This window comes from Fusarium fujikuroi, chromosome FFUJ_chr07 (assembly GCF_900079805.1).
Source record: "Fusarium fujikuroi IMI 58289 draft genome, chromosome FFUJ_chr07".
Lineage (NCBI taxonomy): Eukaryota > Fungi > Ascomycota > Sordariomycetes > Hypocreales > Nectriaceae > Fusarium > Fusarium fujikuroi.
In genome coordinates this window covers 146,423-172,998 of record NC_036628.1, presented here as the reverse complement: position 1 = coordinate 172,998, position 26,576 = coordinate 146,423, and the positions used below count along the sequence as shown (strand labels likewise).

The window sequence follows — 26,576 nt, the reverse complement described above, 5'->3', positions numbered from 1 at the left end:
TGCCATGATCCCTTCTTGGCTATGCCGAACGTCGCGAGCGCGCCGCTCAATGGTGGAGGCTAGTGTAGCCGGTAAATTCAGAAAGGGTTAAATAGATCTCGCCTAGAGCAAATGACTCGTTTAAACGACTCTTGCATTTCGTCTTCCGGTGTCTTTGGGCTGGTACGCCTCGTGGTCAATCCCGTGTGTCCCCCATTTCCTCCACCACCGATTTCCGTAGGATAATCCTTTGCTGCGACTCCAATGGTTGTTTGGTGTTTTGCGCACCTTTTTTCGCCCGTGAGTGCCTGTTCTATAATTAGATATTGTTAGAGACAAGAAAAAATACGTACATCTTCCGTTATTTCTCTTTGTTCGGGTGGTGAATTGATTGCACTCCGCACAGTACTTGCGATCGCCCATCCAACCCCGCAATCTCATGAACAAAGGACACGAAATGCATGCACAATGCTTCTTGCAGTATGAAACATTGCAGACTGGGTGGGCGGATGGGTAGTTTCGACATCTGTAGCAGATTTTTCCTCTGTATTCATGGCGTCTGAAGCGATGGCTTATTGGGGAGTAGACGACTTGCTGGTCTCTTGCGCCGACGCAATCTTGACGGCGGAGGGTGTTATTACGGTGTGGATCATGGCATTCTGAAGGGATGTCTGGTGTTGGACCAAGCTGATCGACCCATGTGAGATTAGGTTTGCTGGGGATGAGTGGTGCGACGAGATTTCGCATGTCGGGGCCGGTTAGTGAGAGGCAGACTAGGTCGTTTCTGGTGCAGAAGCTTAGGATGTCGAGTTTGAGCTCTGGAGGGAACTTGTGAAAGAGGGTGAAGGGTTCAGAAGATGCGGACATGGTGTCAGATGCGGCACGTGAGATGGAGAGTCAAGTGTTTGGTATTGAGTATCTAGGTGTGATGAAATGGCGAGAAGCGGAGATATTTATGAGCCTTCTTTGTGCTACATACTCCAATCTTCAGGCAAGGCATCTTAGGCAGCCTTCACAGACTCCGCAATAGAGTCACGTGTAGTCGATCAGCCTTGAAAGATGGGGATTCTGCCTGATTTGCCGTCATTGATTTGCTGACCAGGATTTGCCTTGATACCCTGTATGAGCGCGCCTAACGCAGAATATTATCTCCAAATGAGCAAATTTGATATGAGATGGTATCTATCTTGAATTGGATACGGCTTGTCAGTTGAAAGAAATTACGTTCAAGGCATTAGACTGAAATGGTTTAGGAATTGATGGGCTAGTCAGTCAGAAGAAAGAATGACAATGAAATTCCATGGTCTCATTTTGGACACTACCAGCAAGCATCCGACATTTCTTGACTCAATTTGCAGATTCAATTATGCAAAAGCAAACACCAGTGTATTAATCAGTGCACCAAGTCTGACTACTCTTTCAAGAGAAAACAGGTCGACATCAAACTCCAATAAAAACAACCCAACCCTAAGCAAACCAATTCATAATACGGTTCGCGATCAACACCAAGACTCTGTCGTCTCCAGTAAAACCCATAGAAGGGGACAATATCATCCTCAAACACCTCTTCCTCATCGTTGTCGTAGTGAGGTTCCTCTGCATTCTTGATCATCAAGTTCAAAACATCACACCCCTCCATTCTAGTCCACGGATGACCAGGTCGTTCCATAGTAGGCCCACCTTTCATTCCCTGCAACATGTCGTTCGCCAGGAATCGGAATTTGGACAGAGTCTTATCAAAGGATATTTCACTCTGAGTCCAGTCCAAAAGACCAACCTTGCCGTTCAACGAGTTGGGCCCAAGCTTGGTCGCGAGAGAGACATCCTCAGCGGTGAATAGCTTGCTGAGGACAGTGTTTCTGACACTGAGGATCTGAGCAGCTACATCTCGCGTCAACTGCTGCAGGAGCTGCTTCGCCATGTGTCGGAAGGTCTTGAGGTCGTTGATGAGCTCTCTCTGGTTGTCGAACCAGGCCTCGGGCCAGTTTCGTTCGTCCTTGAACAGAGTGCAATGCGGTTCAAGAAACTTGGCCAAATTAATCTCATAGTGAGAGAACCAACGGCGGAAGACATGTTTTTCGCGTCGGACACATTCATAAAACCGCTGAATGTCGCAAGCCATGATTCGAGTGTTGAGCTTTTCCCTGGGGGTCATGTTTGTTTCGGTCTGGTTCATCTGGTCCAAGTTGGAAGCCATGAGGCTAGTCTGCTCATGAGACATCTTGTTTGTGACAGTAACAGCGTCTGTTATAGAGATGTCGTCGCAAGAAACAGGTGTCAACTCGTCTTTTGGGGGTATAGGCCCAAGAGCGCAGAGTGTAAAGGACGAAGAGTAAGAGTGAGGAGAGTCTGCTGTGATAACGAACAAAGGGTAAAGGTGAGTCAAAGTTGCAGAGTGCAGAGTGTATGGGAAATGTTTGGAGGGAAGAACCAAGTCCAGCTGAACATGGGAGATGCGCTCTATTTATCATAGAACTGTACCCTTGCTAAGTCAGGCCAACATTATTAACTTCCTGCTCACAGTGGCAAGTCGTTAGTGAGTTTGAGGAAGTGGCTCAGAGTCATAGACAAAGGCTTGCAGTGTTCACCAGCCCATGGCCGTGCTTGTTCCCCTGATACTTGTACCAAGTCCTTCCAGAAACCCTATTTAGTATGTGATACTTAAACTTTACGTTTTACTCGATTTTATACGTGATGACTTGATTTGGGGGTCAAAGATAGACTTTTGGCTTTAAAATCAGGTTGAAAACCTTGCGATAGACTTTGCAGTTACAGGGAACAACAAATTGACTTTCGCCTATGTCACAGCTTACAATGGATGTGCCCTCAAACGCGTCAGAAGGTTTTCAAACGTGATACAGTCCCCCTTTCCATGCCACTTCTGTGCACCGACGACTTCAAAACTTTGCCGCAGGTGAACTCACTGCGCTCTCACTAAAGTTTACGCTCCTTGAGTAGTAGAGCAGTGATGAGCGTGATCCCGGAGAACACGATGGAGAGTCCTGATTCGTTAGTCGAGTCTCACCAAGGGGACATCTACATACCGTGACCATACTCGATTCCTCTGATATAACCTTGAATCAGCACCTTTCTGATAGGCCCGGAAGCTTCGTCGATGAAGGAGACACTCTCGGCGGCTTTCCGAATGACCTAGAAACTTAGCAGACTTCACAAACGCAGTGGAATGACTCACGTCGTCAATGAAGTGTTGAGACTTTCCGAGGTCACTAAGGTTTTGCTGGATGTCGTGTCTGAGAAGGCCCTGGATGGCTGCACTAGTACCAGCCATGCCAACAACTGACCCCAGAGTTACAGACAGGAAGATTCCAGAAGACGCTGCTGCCTTGTCTTTGGGGTCGATGGAAGCTTGAAGAGCGATAAAGGCTGCACTTTGAGCGATTCCCATGCCAAGACCCCTGAATGGTTAGCATAGAATTGGAAAGACGGGAGCACGTACCCTGGGAAGACATAGAGAGACTCCAGCCAGTTGGTCTGTCCGTGCCAGCGTAGCAGCATCAGAGTATAACTTGTGATTGATGAGACGGCCGAGAAGATTATGAGTGCCTTGTATCGACCAGTTCTTTTGATGATCAAGCCTGTTGCTATGCCTCCGACTGTATTTCCGATGACTGCAGGGAATAGATGAGCGCCTGCTACTGTGCTCGACACGCGCTGAGTGACCTGGAAGTAAATGGGGACGGTATACATCATCTGACCGGTTAGTATCTGGAGGTCACGCGGTATTGGCACTCACTCCAACCTGTGCAGCTGCTTGACCAAACGCAATAAGATACGTCTTTGTGACGTCGCCACTTTTGAGTAAACGAAGAGGAAAGATTGGTTCCTTGGCCCAGCGTGACTCGACTAGTACGAATGCAGCTGAGAGAATCACACCAGCAGCGGCGAGAGTTGGCACGAGGGGATGACTCCACGGGATCTTCTGGCCACCAATCTCTAGAGGGACCATGAAAGCGAGGACAGAACCGCCCAAAAGGAGAGCCCCGAGTGCGTCGATCCTCTTGATGCGCTCGAGTGTTGCGCCCTCGGTCTGGGTTGTCGAGGGGAGGAGGATGGCAGCGATGATCATGGATACAGCGAATATCGGCGATTGTCCAAGGAACGACCTGCCCTGTCAGTATGAACTATTGATAGAGAGATACACTCACCATCTCCAGCCGATTGTATCAGCGAGAAAGCCTCCGAGCGGACCACCAATGCTACGGCCGACAGTGGCGATGACGTTCATGTAGCTTTGCCATGAGGCGACTTCTCGAAGAGGTGCGAGTTCTAATGGTCAGTTTGAATTGGATTGCATGATGAAGGCGTCGTACCAGTTATGATGACTGATGCCATTGTTGTCATTCCTGCACCTCCAGATCCAGAGATTACGCGACCTAGGATGACTTGCCACATTGACTGGCCAGCTCCTCTGAAGTTCGTTAGACAGAAGCTATACTAATATGCATAGACTTACACGAGGGCACTGAAATTGTTAGCCAGTGCAAGTGACCAATCTGTCGGGTGCGGAAACTCACCATCCAACAGCAAATAATCCATAGCAGAAGATCAATATCGTCTTTCGTCCAAAGATGTCGCTCAATTTTCCGTACTACTTAATTAGTCCGACTCGTCTCCGGAATTGTTTCACATACAATCGTTTGTGACGCCGCACTAGCCAACATGAAGCTGATAAATAACCAACTCGAATCCTGAAGCTTGCCAAACTCGGATGCAATTACCGGATGAGTAGCCAGCACCAAAGATCCATCAGCATTGGAAGTAAAGATGCCTAAACAGTTAGCTTCAGCCTTCAAGTGCTAGAAGACGTACCAATCAGCAACGCGACAACTACTCTCGCAATAAACGCATGGCTATACGTTTTCGGCTCATCGGTATTCCTCTCGACATCCGAGACCTCGGGAGGTATCTCCGGTATCAAAGGAGTCGTCTCTGTCGCGTTAATTCTGGTCATTTTACGCGATTAACCTGAAGGATTGATGGTGAAAGATTTACTTTTGAGATTCGTTAAATCTCCGATATCGTTTTTATCGTAGACGTGATTTCGGATCAAAGCACATCATCGCTGATCCACTCCGCGGAACGATGCACTAGCTAAGTGAGGCATATAGACGCGGGAAGTGGGCAGACATATAAAAGGCATAACCACTATTCTCTCTCTCTATCCTCTCTCTATTGAATATGAAATAGTTTTCGTATTCTGCTTGTCAATAGAGTGATGAGACAACCCCACTGATTCACGCCGCACCTCCGCATCGACCGCACGGACTGAGGAGGACGAGGCTCTTTTGGGACTGATCTCATGAACCCTGCCAGCAGATTTACCTATCATTTCTCTTTGTCTTGACCCAATACAATACTAGCAATTCATTGTCAAGACCAACGCCAGTCTCACTATCCCCAATTTGCACATCATGAACTTTGAGTCTCACTTGAACTGGACCAATCCTGACTCATCAATCAAGACTAAAATGTGGATCCGCCCTTTCTGAACATGTCCGAGACTTCGCCGTAAACTCATCGTAACCCCATGACCTCCAAATTCCATCACCACCAAACATGGCAGACCCAGGCGATCTCTTCATCGACTTTCCAGACTTTCAAAATGCCGCTGAGCCTGAGACTATCTCCCCTGGCATTCTGCAGACATCAACAGCGCCCCCAAAAATCGGCAATCGCTTTTCATCCGAGTCTGTCAAGATTCTGAGGAATTGGTTCGCCGCGCATGAGAGGCATCCGTATCCTACCATCCAAGATGTCCAGGATCTTCAAGAGCAGACGAGTCTGAATAGACAGCAGGTCACGAATTGGTTTGCGAATGCGAGGAGGAGAGCAAAGGTCCATTCGTCGCGGCCGACATCGCCAATGTTTCGGAATGATGATTCGGGGAATTCTTCGGGGCATCACACGCCGATTGATACGCCGCGGCGACGGGCGACTCCTGCGCCGTTTGAGCATATGAATCCGCTGCAGCGATGGGCGAATTCACCACCGGAACATGAGGCTGCGACAGTTGATGACATCTCACGAGCTGTTGCTGCGTTCTCAACACGACAGGGAAGATCACGGAGTCATGGGTCGTCGATCAGCAGTAGAGGGACGTCAGTGTCAAGTCATGATTCTGGGTCGTACAGTTCTGCTCATTCAAAACAATCATCGACGTCATTTGACATTTTCAAACGGCACAGTCGAAGGAGGCGTACAAAAATGAGAAAGGAAGTGAGGACGAATCTCCTCCAAGCGCAGAATACATATCAGTGCACTTTCTGTACAGAAACCTTCAAGACAAAATACGATTGGCAGCGTCATGAAAAGTCTCTTCATTTATCGCTTGAAAATTGGGTCTGTTCACCAAATGGACCGACAGCGATGCATCCAGAAGAGGGGCTTCTTTGTGTATTCTGTGGCGTCAAGAACCCCGACAAAACGCATCTCGATGGACATAATCAGAGTGCATGCATCGAGCGACCGATTGAAGAGCGGACATATCATCGAAAGGACCATCTGCAGCAGCATTTGAGATTAGTCCATATGTCAAAGTTTCTCAAATGGCCGATGGATGATTGGAAAGTCATGACGCAAGAGGTTAAATCGAGATGTGGATTCTGTGGCATCAATCTTACGACCTGGGCGAGCAGGGTTGATCATTTGGCAGACCATTTTAAAGCTGGGAGTACCATGGAGCACTGGAAGGGTGATTGGGGGTTTGAGGGCAAGGTCATTGAGAGGATTGACAACGCCATGCCTCCTTGTAAGTGCACGAGACAGATCAACAAGCTCTTTCTAACCTTTTTAGACCTGATTCACTACGAACGAAACTCGCCTCTTCCATTCGCAGCTACAAGAGGCCCAGCAGATACACCCACAAGTGCATACGAACTCATCAAGCTCGAACTAGAATACTATATGCGGAATCGCCATCAGTTTATAATGCCACCAGATCCCGAACTTCACTTTGAAGCATGTTCCGTGATCCTCGGCGCAGAAATATCCTCCCCCAACCAAGCGTCGTTATCCCCGTCTTGGCTATGGGATTTGTTCATGTCAGCTACCGAGATCGCCAACCAAGCTAAACTCCGACCAACGAAACAATTAGCAGAGGGGAGATTGAGCCAGCTGAAGATCAATGGAAAGGGAAATATCTTTGAGAATTGCGAGCTGGAGGCGGCGCTGCAGCAGTACATGACTGCTCATACATCCATGGGGCATTTTCCAACAGATTCTGAACTGCAGCAGGAGGCCTGCAATGTCCTGAATCGGACGGAGACGGCATCATCGCATCCGTCGAGGAGGTTTTTGGACTTTTTGATGAGGCTTGTTTGGAGCTCAACGGTTTGGCTGGAGCCGTTTCGTCAGAGGGCAGAGACTCTTGTGGCGTTGGCGAATGAGTCTGTTAATGATTCTTACTTTCTATGGGGTCAAACAGATACAGCTGTACCGTTGGATGCTTCGATGGAGCTGGACATGTTGCAGCCCTGGGTCGAGAATCGATCTCTGTCTCCAGAGGGAGTACCGGAAATACCAGCGATTCCGATGCACAGCACGCCAGAATCGAGGGCACTTATACGGGATAAAGTACGAACACAGACGCCATTCTTTATCAACGACAACAACAGCTATCGTCGATTGAAACGCGAACTCTCTCGATTCGTCATGACGACAATGTCTCCCAACAACCCCAACCGGCATATCCCAAGTGACGACGAACTCAAGTATCAAGCACGATGGATATTATACGATGAGTACGTTTCCCGATATGCAAGTTTCATTGGCTAACAGAACAGTGACGACCCTTGGAACCAAACACCCGTCGACAACGCAGAGTGGCTGCAAGAGTTTAAACGAGATGTTGGACTTCCTACTTAGATACAGGACAAGCACCCATATCTCGAGCCACAGGCTCGCTCTCAATAGAAATGTCAAAGTCGAAAATGTCCATCGGTATGCCGAGAGTCGTGCACGCGTTGGGAATGTCGACTATTCCTGCAATGGCGCCGCGGATGGGCGCGCAGGAGAGTAAGAGGTAGATTTGCTCTCCCGAGTAGCCTACATTGTCAGCGTAATTCTATTTGTATGAGTTGACGTACCGAATTGTTTAAGGTATTCGATTGCGCGGAGACATGACTGTCTGTAAGCTATGGTTGCATCCATGAAATGCTGCTTTCCGTTCTCGTCGACGGAGAAACCTTCAAAGATGAGGTAGCGTGAGGGACTAAATGTAGGGCCCATATCGCCTGGTCTGTACACTGGACTTTTGAGGCCTCGGGACTTCATGCCGCCTTTGATGAGATCAAACTTGATGGTGATGATACCAGCCTAAATTGTCAGACAGTAGTCAACGTGAATATATTGAGACTCACCATTTCAATAGCACCGCAGAAACTAATCTCGCCATCGCCCTGACTGAAATGGAGATCTCCAACAGAAAACTTTGCTCCCTCGACATGAACAGGAAGATACGTCGTAGATCCACGGGAAATGTTATTAATGTCACAATTTCCTCCATGTTCAGGTCGTCCAGGTATGGTCCTCGCTCCCTCCCTCGCAATCTTTGCCAAAACATCACCTGTAGCTTTCCCACCGTGTGCATTAATCTCATTCGGCGGCTGAGCCACAATCTTGGTAGAATCAGCCATTGACGAAACGAGCTCTGCCTCTCGACGGTTCCACTCTGCGAGAATCTCGGCAGATGGGGCACAGCCTAGGATTCCGGGGTGGATCAGCCCGGGGAATCGCACGCCGGGAATATGACGGCTTGAGCAGTAGACGCCGTCGAAATCCCAGATTGCTTTTGCGGCGGTGGGGTAGTGTTCGTCGAGAAAGCCCCCGCCGTTCTCTTTGGCGAAGATTCCGGTGAAGCCCCAGGGTGAATGGTCAAAGGGTTGGACGTCGGTTATGTTGACGACGAGGAGATCGCCGGGTTGGCTGCCTTTGATGTCGAATGGGCCGGTTAGGTAGTGGATTTTAGTTAGGTCAACATCGCGAACATCGTCTGCGCTGTCATTGTTGCCGATTTGACCACCTGTCCAGTCGAGACATTCTATCTTGACTGTCTCTCCTGGTTCAACGGTTGCAATACTGGGAACTACAAGATTAGCGATCTGTCAATTGGGTTAATTGGAGGCATACCATCTGGATGCCATCTGTTGTGGAGATGAGGCTGCTCTGAGGCAGGTTTGTCAAAGGACACGGATTGAGCTGTACGGATCTTGCCAGGCATTGTACTGATTGTTGATGAGATGATACAAATAGTGTCTTTGAATTGTCTCAATTGTATCTTCTTATAATAGTGATAGTGTAGTTGATAGATAAGACTATCTCGCCGCACGCCTCCGCATCTCCGCACGAGATAAGATGATAAGCTCGTCTTGTGACATTCCTGATAAAGCAGGTGGTTGCATTGTCACCCAAGGGCGAAACCCCGCGATTAGCATGCCGCCGGTACAGTCTGGACACTGTACGCCGCGGCCGTATCGAGATTGGTATATGAGATGGGGGTGTCCTCGGCAGATGAGGGTGTCGAGCAGCAACCATGGACGTCAAGACTTTTTCCCTCGGAGACTTTGAGCTTCAGAATGGCAAGGTCTTGCCAGATGCGGTGATTGCGTACAAGACTTTTGGCGAGGCTGGACTTCCGGCTGTGCTTTATCCGAGTTGGTTCTCGGGTGCGATATCCGATAATGAGTGGCTTGTTGGGAAGGACAAGACTCTTGATCCGGGGAGGTACTTTATTATCATAACGGCTCTTTTTGGGAATGGGCAGTCTACGAGTCCGTCAAACTCGGATATCAGTCCGTTTCCTGATGTTTCGTTCTACGACAATGTCAAGGCCCAGCATCAATTGATGGGCCATCTTGGAGTGAAGCATCTACGGGCTGTTTTGGGTTGGTCGATGGGTGCGGCGCAGACATTTCAATGGGCTACGCAATACCCCGACTTTATGGACATTTGCGTCCCCTTCTGCGGATCAGCCAAGACATCTCTTCACAACCAAGTCTTTCTCGAGGGCGTCAAGTCAGCGCTCCTCGCAGCAAAGGGCTGCACATCTGCAGGAAGTATCCAAGGACGCGTCGAAACCACAGACAGAAAATGGACCGAGAAAGAGAAAGACGTTGGCTTGAAGGCTTTTGGGAGGGGCTATGCAGGCTGGGGTTTCTCGCAGGCGTTCTACCGACATGAATTGTTCAAGAAGCATTACGGCGCGGCGGATCTTGAAGAGTTTATGAAGAATTTCTGGGAGAAGTGGGCGCTTAGCAAAGACCCTGAGAATCTGCTCGTAATGCTTCACACGTGGCAGGCGGGAGATGTGAGTAAGCAGGAGCCGTATGATGGGGATTTTGAGAAGGCGATGAGGGGGGTCAAAGCGAGGATCTTGGTTCTTCCTAGCAAGACGGATCTCTACTTTCCGTGAGTAACCCGTGGTGTTGTGGATGGTGCTGATGCTGACTTTTTAGGCCCGAGGACTCAGAGTATGAGGTTCAGTGCATGGGAGACAATGCGAGTCTGGATGTTTACCCTTCTATTTGGGGACATTGGGCTGGTGGACCGCCTGGGAACATGGAGGATGTGAAATGGTTGGATGAGAGATTGAGAAAGGTCTTTGATGAGGCTCCTCGTAGAGATGTCAGTTGAGCGTACAGTCAATTGCAGTTTTATATGTCATTCAGTCATTTAATTTAATTGCACTATTACCAGACGTTGTTCCCTTCAAAGTTGCCATCATTCGTGCATACTACGTAGATTGAGCAATCAATCCAGTACGCTATTCGGTCCACTCCTTGGATCGAAGGGATACTGATCCCCCTCTCAAGACCTCTCGTAATGGAGGGATACAACACATTCTTTGACAACACTTCGGGGCCCGAGATCAACAAGCCTCCGAATCGGCACCATCATATCCCATAGATAACACCCCAATTGACCAATAACCACAATCCCGAAATCACTTATATCTATGTCAAACTAAGGCGCACCCTGATAGCCTCCGACACTGTACAGAATGTTATCAATAAAACGTCAATTACTCGTCTATCTCCCGTGTTACCCCAGCTTGTCAGATTAAGGCGTTGACTAGCTTGTCAATCTAGGGCGGATGTCACGACAAGGCGGTGCTCCACCCATCCACCACTGATTGCCGAGAGTTTGGGACAAACTATCTTTGATCATATGAGCATGTTATACCGATCTCGTGATCTCTTGGAATTCTTTGATGGGCTCGTTGGAGTTATTGTTGTGTAAGAGATTAGCCAAGTTGCGGTGAACCACGCGTACGAGTCGAGAATACTCTTGGTGTCAATCGTTCTAGAAACTAGATATCGTGGGGTATGTGGATTCAACACGGGCCCAGCTCCGGGCGTACCGTTAGTTCGGAATCCCCACGATACCATTATCAATACTATCTCTCAGATTGGCAGCTATCAAGCCATCAGACTAAAATCGGTCAGGGTATCATCGGTTGCTTGTCATTGTTCACAAAGGGCGAAGGCCGGAAGGGTTCCGGCCACGATAGTAATTCCGGCCTCAATGTATATAGACGTGAAGTCTCCCATACTCAAATCATCAATTCAAGCCAGTCAATCTAAATCATCACAAAATGTCTGCTGCAAACACCCTCTTCCCATACCTCCGAAAGGACCCTTCCGAACTACCAGAGGGCGAGGATCCTTTCACCATCACAACTCGCACAGGATATCTGCCTTTCTCACTTCCTTTGAAGAAACTCCCTTCTCAATTTGATCCTGTTTCAAACCTTCTTAACGACATTCCTATTCTCAAGGAAGATGGTACACCAGGGTTGCTGGCGACCTTTGCTCTTGGGCCTCTCATCGACAGTGGAGCTCTCCCTGATTTGACTTCTGAGATTGATAATCTCGTTGTTCCTGGGACGGACAAGAGAGATATGGCTGCTATTACTGCTGCCTTTAGAGATTACAGCTTCATTGCTTCTTCGTATCTCCTTGAACCTTGCTGGGAGACTTATAGCAAGAGTGATGATGGCGGTTACGGACTTGGACGCCAGACACTTCCCAAGTGTATTGCTGGACCTCTTGTCAAGTGTGCCGAGATGTAAGTCTACCACCCAATCGAATTGACCTCGCTGACCCAGACCTAGTCTCGACATCCCCGCATTCATGTCTTATGCCGCCTCCTATGCCCTCTACAACTACTGGCTCGTTCATCCCGAGCAAGGGCACGATGACTACGACAACATCCGTCTCGTCCGCGCTTTTGAGAAAGGTCTCGACCCCAAGTCATCCGAAGCTGGCTTCATCCTCACTCACATCCACATGGTCGCTCAAACCGGTGGCCTAATTGAAGGCGCGGTTGATCTGCTAGCCGCTGTTGAGAAAGACAACAGCACTGCCAAGATTGCAGAGGCAAAGGCTAGCTTGGAACTCATCCTCAATGCCATGCAGATCATTGAGACAAACATGGAGGGCATGTGGAGTCAATCACTCCCCAAAGACTACATGACCTACCGAACATTCATCTACGGCATCACCAAGCAGTCCATGTTCCCTGATGGTGTTGTCTACGAGGGCCAATACGACGACAAGCCCCAATTCTTCCGAGGAGAGTCTGGTGCCAACGATGCCATCATTCCTCTTCTCGATCACATCTGCGAGATCCCTATGCCCAAGAACCCATTGACAGACATCCTCATCGAGTTCAGAGAGTATCGCCCCAAGCCTCACCGCGCATTCCTCAAGTATGTCCGCGAAACAGCTTCCGAAGTGGGTGTTCGTGATTTCCTCACCAAATCCGGCGATCACGGTCTTGCAGTTCTGTATCTCCGTGTCCTCGATCATATTCGAAGCTTCCGATGGCGACACTGGATGTTTACCCGCGAGTACATCATCAAGCATACTCTTCATCCTACAGCTACAGGCGGAAGCCCGATCATCACTTGGCTTCCTAACCAGCTCACTGCTGTTATGGACTTGATGGAGGAGGTTGCCAAGGGATCTGGTCTCTGGGCGGTTTTGGAGGAGGGGGTCTGGAGTGGTGGGGGATCTTTGACTCACGAGGATTATATCCTGGTCAAGAAGATTATGGATAATGTTGTCACCAAGAAGGCTCAGTTAAAGAAGGAGGTTGACAAGTATTGCCAGGATCGGGGTGTTTAATAGCGTGCTACATAATTAATGACTATTTGCTTCATTCGTGTCCTGGCCTATCGTGACTTCAACCGACACCGTTTATCACGTTCTTTATTTTTGTAGTAAACAGCTCACTCAACTCACTGATGTACTAGTGAGAAGCCAGATGACTACTCTGTGCACGGGTATCATCAGTCAGTTCGTAGCTTGGGCGGCTGCATCTAGATGACGCCAAGATTCGGCATCAAGGATCTTTCGCCGAGACTTATCTTATCGTCCCATTGACCAATCGAACGATTACATTTGCGCACCAATCACAATTCGTCGCAAATTTATCCAGATCAAGTGACGTCAACATCTGATGCAGAAAAATTTGATCAACATCCAATTCCGGCAACTCCGAGTCCCAATAACTGAGTCATAATATTGTACTATTCATTGCACTATTCATAATGCTATCGCTAAATCCATCCTCGCTTAAGCAATTGGTTCACAAGTAAAAACACCTCGGACTTCGCCGTGACGGAACTTGAGGATCTGGAAATGTTAGCGAGGTCGCTGCAGAGTGACTGGGGCAACTTACAATATCATCAATTGAAGCATATGTTCCACCAACGAGAACAATCATTCCAATAATGAAAATGAGTCCATTGGCAATGGAAAGAAGGAGGTTCTCCTTTGAGTGCCAAGGTCCCTTTCGGATGAGCATGAACCACATAATAGAGGGGAAGTAAAATGTGAAGCCCGAAATAAACAGGGATGAAGAAATGGACAACAGATCATTGAAGAAGGGGATGGCCTCGGCAATGATGAACGCCACAACAGTGATGACAGTGACAAGGGTCAACCAGGTGATCCAACCCATCTTGGTGTTGATGTAGCGGATGATTGAGTTCTTGAACATACGTCCGTGGATATAACGGGCGACAACTGTGGTGTTGATAGATCCAGAGATGAAGATGACGGGAAGAGCGACACCAAAGGCGATCTTGGAGATAGTGGGACCAGCAGACAGAAGAGCAGGCGACTTGACCTCAGAACCGACAAAGGCATAAATGAGGGCGCCAGTAAGAGTATAGATACCAATCTCAATCAGACCAAGAGCCCAGATTGACTTGACATAGTCACGAGGAGTATGCATCTCATCCATGAAGCTGAACTGGCAGACAGCAAAGGAGTAGGCGAAAACAATGTTGGTGATGGCGATGAAAGCGTCGGTGAAGCTAAGGTTGTCCTTGGGCCAAGCAGACCAGTCGACAGAAGACATGCCGCCTACCGAGTCACCGGCCTGGACACCAGTTGCGATGATGGTGATGGCGACAGCGATAGCAATGGAGACAAAGTCGATGTAACCAAGGATAGCAACCTCTGCGAATGAGGGAGGAATGGCGACGATGAGCAGGATGATGGCAGAGACGACACCAAAGACGACAGAGCATGCTCCATTGTTGGTGAGGTTGAGGAAGGCGATTGTTCCAGTGAGACAGTGAGATCCAACGAGGAAGATGAGCTGAAGAGCAAACATGACGCCAACCAGCTATTCAAGTCAGTATACATCAATCGAGCTTTTGGGAGTACTAACCTCGTAACCAAACTTGCCAAACATGAGTCTACCAGCATCGGCATAGTGAGAAACCTCGGGAAAAGCAAGCTTGACCTGACCAACGACGTGCGATGTGTAGATAGCGACGAAACCAAGACCGACGGTGAGAATAACACCAGCGACCATGCCGAGGGTGGCAAAGGCGGAGGGCAGAGATAGACAGCCGAGGGCGATGGCCTCGACGATCAGTACAACTGTCAATCGCTTCCAGCCGAGACGGTGGAAGTGTGCGTTGCCCTCGGCGGCTTTTTGCTTCTCCATGTCGTTGATCTCGGCGACTTCGCCGGTCCGTGTGTCAAACATGTCTGGTACTGATTCTCGACGGCTCTTTTTTGAGTCTGTTGGAGCCGTTGGGGCTGTGTTTATTTGGTCCATGGTGTGTGTATGATGTAAGTATATGTATAAGTGTATGTATAATTGTATGTATAAGTATATGTAGTGGTGATGTAAGGATATGTGTATGAGTAAAGGTATAAGTATAAGTGTAATTGGTGTCTAGTCAGATGAGTATGAAGAGAGGCAGAGAGGACAGACAAGAGGGAACACGCCTATTATAAAGACAGATAAGCAGACACCGAGAATGAGGCCGATCTCTGTAGTCTACCAGTGGGTCGAGATAGTCCCACCATTCTTCGGAGGCGACCTACGAATCTGAACCATAAACCCACGAACCTTGTTTCTCTTACATGTCGAATTCCCTCACCAGAACCTAATACCCCAGACCCCAGACTCCCTCAAAAACAGACTCGTCCTCTCGCTCCTCCCAAAAGCTCTCACGGTGCCGAAACTCCGTGTCATGAGGCTCGAGCTCGTGTGCAGTTGCAATGTCGCGCCTACAGTGGATCACCAAAACCTTTCGATTACCTAAAGTGGATCGCAACAGAGCCTCTTGCTTGGCTGCAGCCATGTTTGCATTAGTCAATAAAACTCTCCGTCCCTCTACGTATTACCAAATTTTACAATCATCGCGGGCCCCAGGACTCTCCCCAGAGATTTACTCCGCAAAGGGGAGAGATTAAGTTGAGGAGAGAATGGGTTCTTTTACGTACGAAGAATTGTTAAGAATGCGGAGCAGCCGGTAGACACTGAAGCAGATTCATCGGGAGTCGCGGCGGGAATAGACACGGGCTTGTCACCGGCATTTCTCTGCCAAGTCGGATCCGTGGCTGTTTATCGCACGAGTGTCATACATACCGCATCCGAAAAATCTGCAAAAATGGCTTGGCTTGACCTCAAGTGCGCGGGAAAAAATCTGCCGCCCGTCGAAATGTTCTCGAAGGTGTACTAGTCAGGGGTGGCGATTGGAGGTATGGGGAATGATACAAGCTTGCAGGGGGCGCCAAGCATTGACCACTGAGTCTTTTTTATTTCGTGGCCTCGAGATAGCGCATGTCGATGTGATTTGAAGGAGCTTAATGCATGGGAAGTGTATGGTACGATACTAGGTGGGATATTCTGGCTCGAGCGTGAGGTTTCGGGGCACTGAGGTATTTGGTGATCGAGGCGCGGTTAAGTCACTTGACTTGGGGGGATGATCTAGCCGCTAATACGATGAACACGCGCTGTAATGCCTGATAAAAATAGGCGACTATACTGACCATCACGCTGTCAGTCAGTTACCTCACTCACTGTCATTCTACCGCCTGCAATGTCTTCATCTCCGCGAAACACTGGCTTCGGTATTCGGTGTTCACAGTGATCAATGCATTCGCATCGCCTATCTAACAGGCCTATCTTGATAAACTCCAAAGCCAGATTAAAATCCGTCATTAAAACAGAACCCATTGGTCATGGCGGACCGCATTGGTCAACAAAGTATTTCTCTCGTAATGCTGTGGAGTTGCTGGCCCACTGAAACCAGCGATCTGTGATGTGATTCCTATTTCTAATGGAATCCCCGAGTCAAGGCATCCGTAAACGGCCGACCCCGAGTGCACGGAGCTGAGGAGCATCGTGAGAGAGTTCTAGACTTGGAGCTGGAGTTTATTTGTACGTGAGAAATTGGGGTTTTGGAGAGGGGAGAGGCAGACGGGTATTCCGTAGGGGCCGGCAGTTAACGGGTGAAATTGGGCTAAAAAGTTAGTTTGTGCAGGGTGGACTAGAATAGTAAAGAGAATGCCGATCACCTGACTCTGACGTATGTGAGTATAGGGTAATCTAGCCTGTTTAATTGTGTTATCGCGATGAAGACGGTCGCGTAGTTGATGGGGCAATTCCTGAGTCTGACCTTGGTGTTCCCTCCGGGGGCTCCTAGCGGAGGGCTGTTCCTCGCTGCGCTCGCGTGAAATTTTGATATATAGAATAAGTCCCCAATCGTCGAGCGGGCCTCAAATGCGTACAAAATGTTAGCTTATGAACCGTATAGCGCTGACGTCTCGTTGGTGCTGACTCGATCAAACCACCATCTTACCCTACATTTCAGAACACAATCCGGATGTTGAAGCTGTGACCCTTGTTCAGTAGTGTCTGCCAGCTCAACGTTCTTAAGTCCGGGGTAAATCCCCTAACAATTTTGTCATTCCCGCTGATGTAAGACCCAACGGCCGCTATCGGCAGCGACGGCTTCAATGCGGCTCATCTACAACGACCGGGGATTTCCCCAAAGAGATATTGGTAGCAGTCTGACTGGTTTTGTCCAATTGCGTGTTGCTAGTGTGATTTAAATGGTTACATCGCTGTGATCGCTTCACAGTTAATTGCGACGCGACCCTGAACTACCAACGATGCGTTGCATGCATCCTTCACGCTTACAAAGATCATGACTTCAACTGTAAGCTCACTCATGCGCACTCAAATTCTGACCCCAGACCAATTCAACAGTCTGCATCTAATCTTGGCGACATGTAGACTGTGGACACGGCACATTCCAAGCTTTCAGCTACACAGTGGATCTGGGGAACCTGGGGCAGCGATCGTGACAAACAATTACTATTAATAAATCTAACTCTATCGGATAATGCTCGCCTGGATATCTTTTCATCTCTCGTCAAACTGGAGCATCCCGAAAACGCCAAACTAACCCAAAGCAACACTAACGAAAGTTTCCTAGACATCGGGTGTTCCCATCACCACTTGCACCGGAACTGTCAAGTCCATCTTGACATCGCCCTCCAAAACGACCTTGACGGTGTATGCTCGTGAGATAATGCAGGAGTGAAATGTTGGGACAAACATCTTGTCGGCTGTAGGCAGCTTGAAGGGAATTTCGACTGTAGCTGTGTGAAAGACGGGTGAATCCTTGGTGCTAGCCATGTCGACATTCTGAGTCCATCGGACCTTGGGGGAGGCTTTTGGGAGGGACACTGAGAATGGATATCCAAAGTTTGCAATTGAAGATCCTTGTGTTGGTAGGTTCATCATCGGTTGATCGCGGAACCAAGTATGAGACTGAATCTTGAGAGATGCAGATGTGAATTGTGGGGGAATCACATCAGCGGCAGAAGGTTCAAAAGTAAAGCTGATGGGAATTGAAGAGCCACTAGCTTCGTAACCCTCTTTGGTGAGATGGATAGCAGCTGGTTGAGCCGCCACTGCAGAGATTCTGCCCTGTGAAGCAGAGAAGATGTTCTTCTTGACCTTCTTGGACCTCTCAATCTTGTATAAATCGTCTCGTTCGGTGATATTCAGAGGAGGCTCTTCGAAAGATGTCGGCATGACGTTGATGGTATGGGAGTTGCCGAGAGTAATATTGAATCCTTGCTTAGCTCGTGTGAGGACATAGGCTTTGATGCTATATGTCACTCGCGCCATGTCAGGTGCCATGTCGTCCTTCTCCCAGCCGCCGAGCGTTGGAGGCAGTGCCATGTGTCGTTCCCAGACATCTTCGGAGGCAGTCTTGTGGGTGCATGCTTTGGAGGAGAGATGAGCTGGGATGTTGAAGATGAAGGGGAATGTATAAGTGACGCCGGCTTCGAGGACATCGTTAGGATACTCGTCGATGGGCATCTCGAGGCGAAGGAATCGATGAGATGTCATGTGCGTCATGTCAGGACCATCCCTCCGCGTCTCGCTAAGTCCATCGAGAGAAATGTCAACTCGATCGTAGCGAGTGTTTCTAGCAGGCGTGATGTTGACGACACCAGAGACTTCAGAGTTGGTGGTGTACACCTTTGAGTTGAAGTGGCCATTGATGAGGATCTGGACTTCTGGCTTCTTTGTCATTTTTCCTTTCAGAGTTGATGCCAGTGCATGTGCTGAGCCCCAAGGATGAATGCTTCCGTTTCGATGGATGCCGAGATGTTCATACTCTGGGGGAGTGGCGGGCAGTTTTGTGACCTGAACGTCAACAAACGACGGAACCTTGGCTGCCATTGTAGCTGATGGAGTTCAGAGTTTCAAGCAAAGTCAAGTGAAGCTCAGCGATGAAGATTATTTGACCAAAATCCAACTCAGCTGACCCCCCAGGATTTATATCTCTGTCTCTGCTGCTCTGCGCCCTGTTGTGATTGACCCATTGACTGATCCATCCATCCATACCATCCCTAGCTTGTTGACATGTTGTAGGGCGCATGTAAAAAAAAAGGTGACATCCGATCCGACCCCGGCCTGGAAATAGATCATGGCGTAGTCATTTTTAAGCGGAAATTTAAGCCGTGTAGAGCTAAGCTTATTTTTCGTCATTTGAGGACGTGCTTACACCCGTTTATCCGATTGATAAGTTTTGTAGACATGTTGATCTTGGGCTTTGGATTTGGAGATTTGGAGATGGACCCACTGGAGATGTTCTGTAGATGTCCACTGGGGATTTACGGCGGGTCTTGTACGTAAAAATCGAGTGATGAGAAGTTTTCTATGACATTTCTCAGTCTCTGTTCTACTCTGCCCGCTCTGTTCCTGTCAAACTGTTCTGTTACTGTGTAGCTGTCTGTCTCTCATTGACTTTGCACTTGTTTCTCATCTCACATTTGTCAGATTCATCATCTATACCCCGTCTTACGGCTGAATCCGACGTCGGCAGAAATAGCACGTCTTGACAATTCGAGTCACAGCCAGCAAAAAAAGCCACAGATTTACGCGAGACCAGACTATTTTCCTCGGGTGACCCTCCGAGACCATCACGGTAAGTTTTGACGGCATTCTCCATTATTAATCAACCACCTTGTCATGTCGACCGCGCCCTGTGAAGAGTCACTGGCGAGACAAGGTGTAACGCCCTTCGTGTCAATGTATGAGAAAAGGTATGGCGCAATATGAGAGTGTTAGTTCGATAGCAATAATTAAATGGCGGTATCAATTCAAGAGCAACATGTAAATGGCGACATGAGTTCGATAGCAACAATTAATAATGCACGTTGTGCACGAGCCTTGATGAACTTAAACGTTAGCCGATGAACTTAATATCCTTGGCTGATGAATTTATGCACGTCTTCACGTGCAATGACAAGATGCTTATCTTATCTTATCTCTTATCTTTCCAAAAATTCCAGTTTGCCCCGCGATGAACACCACAGAAATTATCGCCAATCCAAATCCCCAAACACCGGGTAATCATCATCATGTCTTCAGACGCAGCGCCTCACAAGCCCATTCACAGCCTTGTACTTGATACAGGCCCTCTCATCAAGAACGACCCCCCCGCAAATACTCTCCGCGCGAAAGCTGAGCAACTCTACACCCTCCCCTGCATTATTTCCGAAATTCGAGATGCCGCCACACGAGCACGAGTAGAGACGACGCTTCTACCCTTCATCACCCTACGATCGCCCAACCCCGAGAGCGTTAAGGTCATTCGAGACTTTGCGAGGAGAACAGGAGATTTGGCTGTCCTGAGCAAGCCTGATATTGACGTCTTGGCGCTGGGGTATGAGTTGGAGTGTGAGCGAAATGGAGGAGATTGGAGATTGAGAAAGACACCTGGTCAGAAGGGTTTGAATGGGAAGCCAAACAAGCCTGCTGAGGGTGAGGCAAAGACTGAGACCGAGACTGAGAAGGTCGAGGAGACTCTGGAGAAGGCCGTTGACAATCTGACCATCGAGAACCCTGTTGAGCAGGCCACGGTCGGAGAGTCCAGTCAGTCAGAGGCAAAAGACACGGTCGCAGAGACTGTCCCTGAGCCAGAATCCAAGGATGAGTCAGGCACAAAGGTCACAGAGACTACAACAAACGCGATTGAAGAGACCGCCACCGCAGAGACTGCGCAGCCTGGCGAAAAAGCCGACGAAACAATCGAAGCCGTTGAAGAAGCATCTGACGGCGACGCCTCTGACGATGAAGGCGGCTGGATCACACCCTCAAACCTCAAGAAGCACCAAGCAGCAGACACCGGAGCGACACCCTCAGCGCCCGTCCAAAAGACCCTCCAAGCCGCAGTCCTCACATCCGATTACGCCATGCAAAACGTCGCTCTCCGAATGAACCTCAACCTCGTCGCACCATCCCTCGCACGAATCACACATCTCAAGAACTGGATTCTACGCTGCCACGGCTGCTTCAAGATCACCAAAGAAATGAGCAAGCAATTCTGCCCCTCGTGCGGCCAACCTACCCTCAACAGAGTGAGCTGCTCGACCGATGAGCACGGCAACTTCAAGATCCATCTCAAGAAGAACTTTCAGTGGAACAATCGTGGAAATGTCTACAGTGTTCCCAAGCCTGTTCACGGATCTGCGAATGGTCGTCTTCCAAAGAACGCGGGTGGAAAGAATGGCTGGGGAAATAATCTCATTCTCGCGGAGGATCAGAAGGAGTTTACGCGCGCGGGAGAGGAGCAGAGACGTCAGAGGAAGAAGGATATCATGGATCAGGATTATCTGCCCGACTTATTAACGGGGCATCGTGCAGGAGGCGGTCAAAAGATTCGCGTTGGAGCGGGACGAAATGTAAACTCGAAGAAGAAGCACTAGTAGTTGTATTGAGACTTTTAGTCTAACGCCCAAACTGAACCGTAACGCCCGTCATGTGTGATTTATTCGTCCTCTAAGACATATCAGTCAGTAATTGTCCAGAGTAATGAGAGACGGAGGGGAGACGTACTCTGCTGAGTCAAGAGAAGCTCAAATCGTCGCTTGAGAGTAACGCGCTGGCGCGACCACTTGTCATCGGGGGAGAAGCGCGCGGGGTGGGCGGACTTGGTGACTTGTCCTTGGGCGACCTTCTTGAGGGTGTAAAGGCGATTGCCTTGGGCGTCGAGGGTGTACATGAGATGCATTGTGGCGGATTGATGTGATTGATTGTGAGGTTTTGGTGATGCTGAGCTTTGCACTACAGAGATTGAGCAAAGAATTTTTTGACGGAGCTGGGATCACGTGCAAGGCTTATCGTTATCGGTGACTGGGACAAATGTGAGCTTGGGACAAATGTGAGCTTGGGGATAAAATGTGAATGGGGATAAAATTGTGGCACAAGCGTGCACTGCCAACAGACTTTACTCCGCACACAGAGTTTTGTCATCCTTGGACATCGGTACAGGCTTGGTTTAGCGTGCATGCACTAATTTTAGGTTCTGATTATCATTACAGGGCACCATTCAGGGCATTCTTCAGTGGCTGTCGCAAAAGTTGTCGCAAAATGATCAATTCAAAATAATGTTCAAAAGCGGTCTCAAAGCTATCAAAGAGCGAAGCTATCTCAAGAAATGACAAGTACATCATGCTAGACACTCGGAAATGACAGAATCATCCATCGCATCAATGACATTCAAATGAGTCCAAATGAATCCAAGCGAGTCCAATGTCGAAATCACTTGGTAGGACTGACAGGCTCTCCAACCCGAGCATTCTTGGTTCCAGCCCATCCTTCACGTTCATAGAAACGAAAGACAAGATCGTAGTCCTCAAAATCGTGAACAATACGATCAATACGTCTGTATCCTCGGACAGGATCAACAAGACGCTTGGCAGCCCAATTGTTGGAGTCATCATCACCCATGCAGTATGGGTTCTGGGCTGCACCCTTTGCTTCAAAAAGAGTGACGCTGAAACGACCGGGCTTGAAGATGTCGACAACATGTTCAATGATCTCAGTCGTGGTGCGTCCGCTCTGACCACCAGGGACGTTGGTCTCGAATGAAGCAAACGAGCACTGAGGCTCCGGGGTGACGTGAACCGTAAAGTAATGCTCACCCTTGCCAGCCTCCGGAGGGACGACGCCGTTGGCCGAGAAGCCGCAGGGACTGAACAGGTATGCGTCGACTCGCGCATCGGGATACTTGCTGGTTGGGTAGACGCTGGAGAGGCCGCAACTCTCCGAGACGACAGTTCCCAATGCGTGACCCTCAGTGGTCAGAGCCTCGATCGAGTCGAGCATGGTGTCGTCTTCATTCGCGAAAACATCAACCTCGTCAACAGTCTCGGCAAGCCCTCCGAGGCTGTTGATGGCTTCCTTGCGTGCATCCTTGGCCTCTGCAGCCATCTTGTCGCTGGCGACCGCACTCGCGTGCGACAGATAGAACTGCTTGGCGTTTTCGGGATCGAGATCCGTCATGAGGATTTCAAGCGTCTCGTCGTGGTAACTGCTCGGGAGGCCATTGAAGGACGTCCCGACGGGGATCTTGGTGCCTTCAACCTCACCAGGGGTGCGAGGGGGCGTGAGGGCTTGCTGGTTGGGTGAGGTGAGGTACAGATACCAATGATCGCCGTTCATCTTGCCTACCATATAGGCACTACCTCCGTCGAACATGTCGTCGAGATACTTGACCTCTTGCTTCCAGCTGCGGTGGGGGCCTTGCTGCTTCTCGGGGAAGAGAAAGTTTTTGCGGCTGTAGAACACTCGGTATGGAGTCGCGGCTGCTTGGATGTCGTCGGCCGAATTGGCATTGTGGAATGGGAATCCATGCTTGGCGGCAATGTGAAGCATTCGCTGAAGACCGAGAAGAAGGGTAGTGGTTCCGCAGGTCTTGAGAATGATCTTGTGAGGAAAGACAAACATGCTCGACTCGGAGAGAAGATAGGCGTCCATCATTTCACTCTCAAGAACAGACAAAACCTTGCAATTGACCATGTCAAGCATGGGAACCCAGGTATCAGCCGGAACAGCCTTGAGACCATTGACAGGAGCAGTAGGAGGCAGAGTCGTCGGACTAGGAGCGAACCAAACCTCGAGAAGCTTCTCGGGACCTTCAAAAGCGTTGGTCGAGTCGAGGTCGGCGGCTACATCATGGTTGATTGTGAGATGAGGAGTAGCCGAGGCGGGCGAAAAGGTGCAGTTGTACGGGACGGAGGTCATGATGGCGGCGGCGGCGGTTGGTCAGTGTTCTTTGCCCGGTGGCAGAGTCCGCGGAGCACTAGCTGCCGCTCAAACAGACTATGCGGCGTCTGTTTGAGAGAGTAGGCCCACAGGTACGGGGACTTGTTCAGATGCTGGCGGAGCCAGCAGCAATCGATCGATCGGGGGGTAACGCCTCGGGGACGTTAGGGGGGTCGCGAGCGGATGAAGTGGTAGAGCTCTTTTGACGGAATTGTGGCAGTGAGGGTTACTTGTGAGATGTGAATCGGTGGATGTTCGTTAAAGGGGTGCTATCGGGGCCTGAAAAGATCAGTCTTGGTCTGATGCTGTGACAGTACAGTCTCTGAAGCTGGCGGAACATACTTGGAAGGTCGAGAGAAGAGGAAGCGCAGAAGATCCGTCGGCCGCATAGAAGCCCAGTAAAGGAACCAAGAAAGGTCAGTGACGGTATCGAGAGAACCGTCGATTGTTTGAGAGATTAGACACGTTTATTCGACATTGAACTTGTAGCCAAGTTTGCGGTCGCGTGAGCAGAGGATGTGAGGTGAATACAGGACAGCAAAATAAAACAGATGGAAATTCAGAGACCAAGTGACTGATTGTTTGTTTATGCTCCTCTGTCGGTGAGAGAATTTTGGGTCTCTTGACAGAAGTGGGAGGGGTTGGGGTTTATTTTTTACAAGCAGACAACAAATTTCTCTCTTCGCATCCCGATCCAATGTGCCAAGGTCTCAATAAGGCGGTGCTATTTCTCTCTCTCTCTCCCCCAGGCCAGCCCGAACCAACCCAAACAGAGCTGTAAGGTACAGTTTAGTGGGAGCTACGTAGCGCGACTCGTCAAATGCTGCCCAATGCCAGGTCCTTGTACATGCCTGCGACCACGGGGAAGCAGAGCATGTCCCCGGCTTCTGGGCCGAGAACTGCAGGTTTTTTTACGAGAAAAATAAAAAATTCCACCGGCGCTGAGCTTTTTTGGGAGGCGAGGAGGGTGCTTTTTACTGGGTTGGCGGCTTGGGTTTGGTGGGGCAGGGCTTGGGAGATCCTTGTAATGGCCACACGAGTTTCGTCATTGTAACTTTCTTGGAAGAGAGGCTGTGAGGATGTAGTCACCTCGCTCTGCAGTGAGCCAATTATGGTTGGGTTCGTAAATGCATGTGCTTGAGTGAGTCAATGCCGATGAGACACACGCTCAAGACATACAGAGAGACACAGACATTGCTGCTCTTGTACTTTGGTGTTCCCTCCGGGGGCTCCTGGCGGAGGGCTCTTCCTCGCTGCGCTCGCGTGAAACGGTCATGTTGAATGGTAACTGCCTGATGCGAGTGGATCAATTAGCCACGTTTGTCAGGACCTTTTCTGTAATATCTCCAAATACATGAAACAGTGAACAGTCCCGGTACTTATCAACCAAGCTCCCCCCCTCCCCCTCCTCACCGTCCCTCCCCGAAATATCCTTCCCATTCACCGTCGTACCAGACGGGTATGTCGGTCGTCTACCTTCCTCAACCAGAGAAATGAACTGCGCATCCATAGGAACACTCCCCAGGAATGGAACGCTGAACTCTTCCGCCATGCTCTTCCCTCCCCCAGACCCGAATATGTCGGTGCACTCGGAGCAGTGCGGACACACGTAGCCGCTCATGTTTTCCACGACTCCCAATACCCGGATGTTGGTCTTGGTGCAGAAGTTGAGCTCTTTTCGTACGTCCGCTGTCGCTACGGCCTGGGGTGTTGTGACCACCACTGCGCCCGCGACTTGGCCCGGCAGTGCGTCTTTTTGGAGCGTTTCGGCGAGGGATATGTGTTCGTCGCTTGTTCCGGGTGGTGTGTCGATGAGTAGAAAGTCGGTCTCGTCCCAGAGCACATCTTTGAGGAATTGTCGGATCATTGCTGTTTTCTTTGGTCCTCTCCAAACAACGGCGTCGCCTCGCCTCGGGAGGAGGAAGCCTAGACTCATCGCGTGTAGAGACCCGAGGCCTTTGGATGAGTCTCCTTCATGTACTAACACGGGCGCCCATCCTCCTGGTACTTGTGTGACTTTTGACTCTTCGATTGAGAGCATGCGGGGGATTGAAGGGCCGGTTAAATCGACGTCGAGAATGCCGACTGAGTGACCGGCTGAAGCGAGCGACAATGCTAATTGTGTTGTGACCGATGATTTGCCTACTCCTCCTTTGCCTGAGAGGACCTGTTTGGTGAGTAACGCTCGAAGCGAGGGCATAGGGTAACATACCAGGATGATGTGTTTGACCTTTGTGAGGCCCATTGCGAAGGTGTAAATGATGCGAATGAATGTGTCGGATGAGTTGGATGAGTCGGATGGTATCGCAGAGAGAGGTCACTGGTAAATGAATGTTGCGCGTGGTCATGAAATATAGCGTTTGTTGTAAATCTTTACGTTGATTGCCTCTGATTTGAAAGCTATTTACTAAGCCGATCAAAACATTGGCCGAACCGGCGATGAGGGGCATTCACCCCGCTATCGATAAGAAAGGCTCCGTCATCGGTCAAACTCAAATTCTAGATCAAAATCATCAAAGATCATCGCTGACATCACAGATCTCGATGACACAGTCTAGGCACACACATGCATATCTTATGCAACAAGTTATGAAAGCACAAACCATTTATTATCTTATCGCTAGGGTATCTTATCTCCAATATCATGAAGCCACTTTTCCGACCATGTCCATCCCATTCCTCCTTTTCCGTTG

The 26,576-nt window shown here is 49.4% G+C and overlaps 13 protein-coding genes; 4 read left to right on the top strand and 9 right to left on the bottom strand.

Annotated features, from left to right (window-relative positions):
* Positions 1-120: 120 nt before the first annotated feature.
* On the bottom strand, positions 121-846 carry FFUJ_09090 (uncharacterized protein; the record flags this gene model as incomplete). The annotated part of the gene is made up of 1 exon (XM_023580137.1): positions 121-846. The coding sequence occupies one exon, from the start codon at positions 844-846 to the stop codon at positions 121-123; it is 726 nt and encodes a 241-aa protein (XP_023432965.1).
* Positions 847-1,390: 544 nt separating this feature from the next.
* Positions 1,391-2,200, bottom strand: FFUJ_09091 (uncharacterized protein; the record flags this gene model as incomplete). Its single annotated transcript, XM_023580136.1, has 1 exon — positions 1,391-2,200. The coding sequence occupies one exon, from the start codon at positions 2,198-2,200 to the stop codon at positions 1,391-1,393; it is 810 nt and encodes a 269-aa protein (XP_023432964.1).
* A 713-nt stretch (positions 2,201-2,913) lies between these two features.
* Positions 2,914-4,951, bottom strand: FFUJ_09092 (related to multidrug resistance protein; the record flags this gene model as incomplete). XM_023580135.1 has 11 exons in its annotated part: positions 2,914-2,981; positions 3,024-3,129; positions 3,173-3,395; positions 3,437-3,690; positions 3,734-4,103; positions 4,146-4,266; positions 4,311-4,408; positions 4,454-4,462; positions 4,515-4,588; positions 4,632-4,768; positions 4,810-4,951. The coding sequence occupies 11 exons, from the start codon at positions 4,949-4,951 to the stop codon at positions 2,914-2,916; spliced, it is 1,602 nt and encodes a 533-aa protein (XP_023433926.1).
* A 605-nt stretch (positions 4,952-5,556) lies between these two features.
* Positions 5,557-7,773, top strand: FFUJ_09093 (related to monocarboxylate transporter 4; the record flags this gene model as incomplete). Its single annotated transcript, XM_023580134.1, has 1 exon — positions 5,557-7,773. The coding sequence occupies one exon, from the start codon at positions 5,557-5,559 to the stop codon at positions 7,771-7,773; it is 2,217 nt and encodes a 738-aa protein (XP_023432963.1).
* Positions 7,774-7,855: 82 nt separating this feature from the next.
* On the bottom strand, positions 7,856-9,217 carry FFUJ_09094 (probable formamidase; the record flags this gene model as incomplete). XM_023580133.1 has 4 exons in its annotated part: positions 7,856-8,043; positions 8,085-8,313; positions 8,358-9,082; positions 9,127-9,217. 4 exons carry the CDS (start codon positions 9,215-9,217, stop codon positions 7,856-7,858), a joined length of 1,233 nt encoding a protein of 410 aa, XP_023432962.1.
* Positions 9,218-9,529: 312 nt separating this feature from the next.
* On the top strand, positions 9,530-10,629 carry FFUJ_09095 (related to homoserine acetyltransferase family protein; the record flags this gene model as incomplete). XM_023580132.1 has 2 exons in its annotated part: positions 9,530-10,404; positions 10,452-10,629. 2 exons carry the CDS (start codon positions 9,530-9,532, stop codon positions 10,627-10,629), a joined length of 1,053 nt encoding a protein of 350 aa, XP_023432961.1.
* Positions 10,630-11,590: 961 nt separating this feature from the next.
* FFUJ_09096 (related to tryptophan 2,3 dioxygenase) lies at positions 11,591-13,124 on the top strand (the record flags this gene model as incomplete). XM_023580131.1 has 2 exons in its annotated part: positions 11,591-12,063; positions 12,110-13,124. The coding sequence occupies 2 exons, from the start codon at positions 11,591-11,593 to the stop codon at positions 13,122-13,124; spliced, it is 1,488 nt and encodes a 495-aa protein (XP_023432960.1).
* A 450-nt stretch (positions 13,125-13,574) lies between these two features.
* FFUJ_09097 (probable neutral amino acid permease) lies at positions 13,575-15,075 on the bottom strand (the record flags this gene model as incomplete). XM_023580130.1 has 3 exons in its annotated part: positions 13,575-13,634; positions 13,681-14,634; positions 14,680-15,075. The coding sequence occupies 3 exons, from the start codon at positions 15,073-15,075 to the stop codon at positions 13,575-13,577; spliced, it is 1,410 nt and encodes a 469-aa protein (XP_023432959.1).
* Positions 15,076-17,745: 2,670 nt separating this feature from the next.
* On the bottom strand, positions 17,746-19,011 carry FFUJ_09098 (uncharacterized protein; the record flags this gene model as incomplete). The annotated part of the gene is made up of 1 exon (XM_023580129.1): positions 17,746-19,011. The coding sequence occupies one exon, from the start codon at positions 19,009-19,011 to the stop codon at positions 17,746-17,748; it is 1,266 nt and encodes a 421-aa protein (XP_023432958.1).
* A 1,184-nt stretch (positions 19,012-20,195) lies between these two features.
* FFUJ_09099 (related to art-4 protein) lies at positions 20,196-21,542 on the top strand (the record flags this gene model as incomplete). The annotated part of the gene is made up of 1 exon (XM_023580127.1): positions 20,196-21,542. One exon carries the CDS (start codon positions 20,196-20,198, stop codon positions 21,540-21,542), a length of 1,347 nt encoding a protein of 448 aa, XP_023432957.1.
* A 62-nt stretch (positions 21,543-21,604) lies between these two features.
* Positions 21,605-21,847, bottom strand: FFUJ_09100 (probable NOP10-nucleolar rRNA processing protein; the record flags this gene model as incomplete). XM_023580126.1 has 2 exons in its annotated part: positions 21,605-21,615; positions 21,673-21,847. The coding sequence occupies 2 exons, from the start codon at positions 21,845-21,847 to the stop codon at positions 21,605-21,607; spliced, it is 186 nt and encodes a 61-aa protein (XP_023433925.1).
* Positions 21,848-22,377: 530 nt separating this feature from the next.
* On the bottom strand, positions 22,378-23,862 carry FFUJ_09101 (probable S-adenosylmethionine decarboxylase (spe-2); the record flags this gene model as incomplete). Its single annotated transcript, XM_023580125.1, has 1 exon — positions 22,378-23,862. One exon carries the CDS (start codon positions 23,860-23,862, stop codon positions 22,378-22,380), a length of 1,485 nt encoding a protein of 494 aa, XP_023432956.1.
* Positions 23,863-25,189: 1,327 nt separating this feature from the next.
* FFUJ_09102 (related to putative nucleotide binding protein (NUPB)) lies at positions 25,190-26,128 on the bottom strand (the record flags this gene model as incomplete). XM_023580124.1 has 2 exons in its annotated part: positions 25,190-26,050; positions 26,096-26,128. 2 exons carry the CDS (start codon positions 26,126-26,128, stop codon positions 25,190-25,192), a joined length of 894 nt encoding a protein of 297 aa, XP_023432955.1.
* Positions 26,129-26,576: the final 448 nt, after the last annotated feature.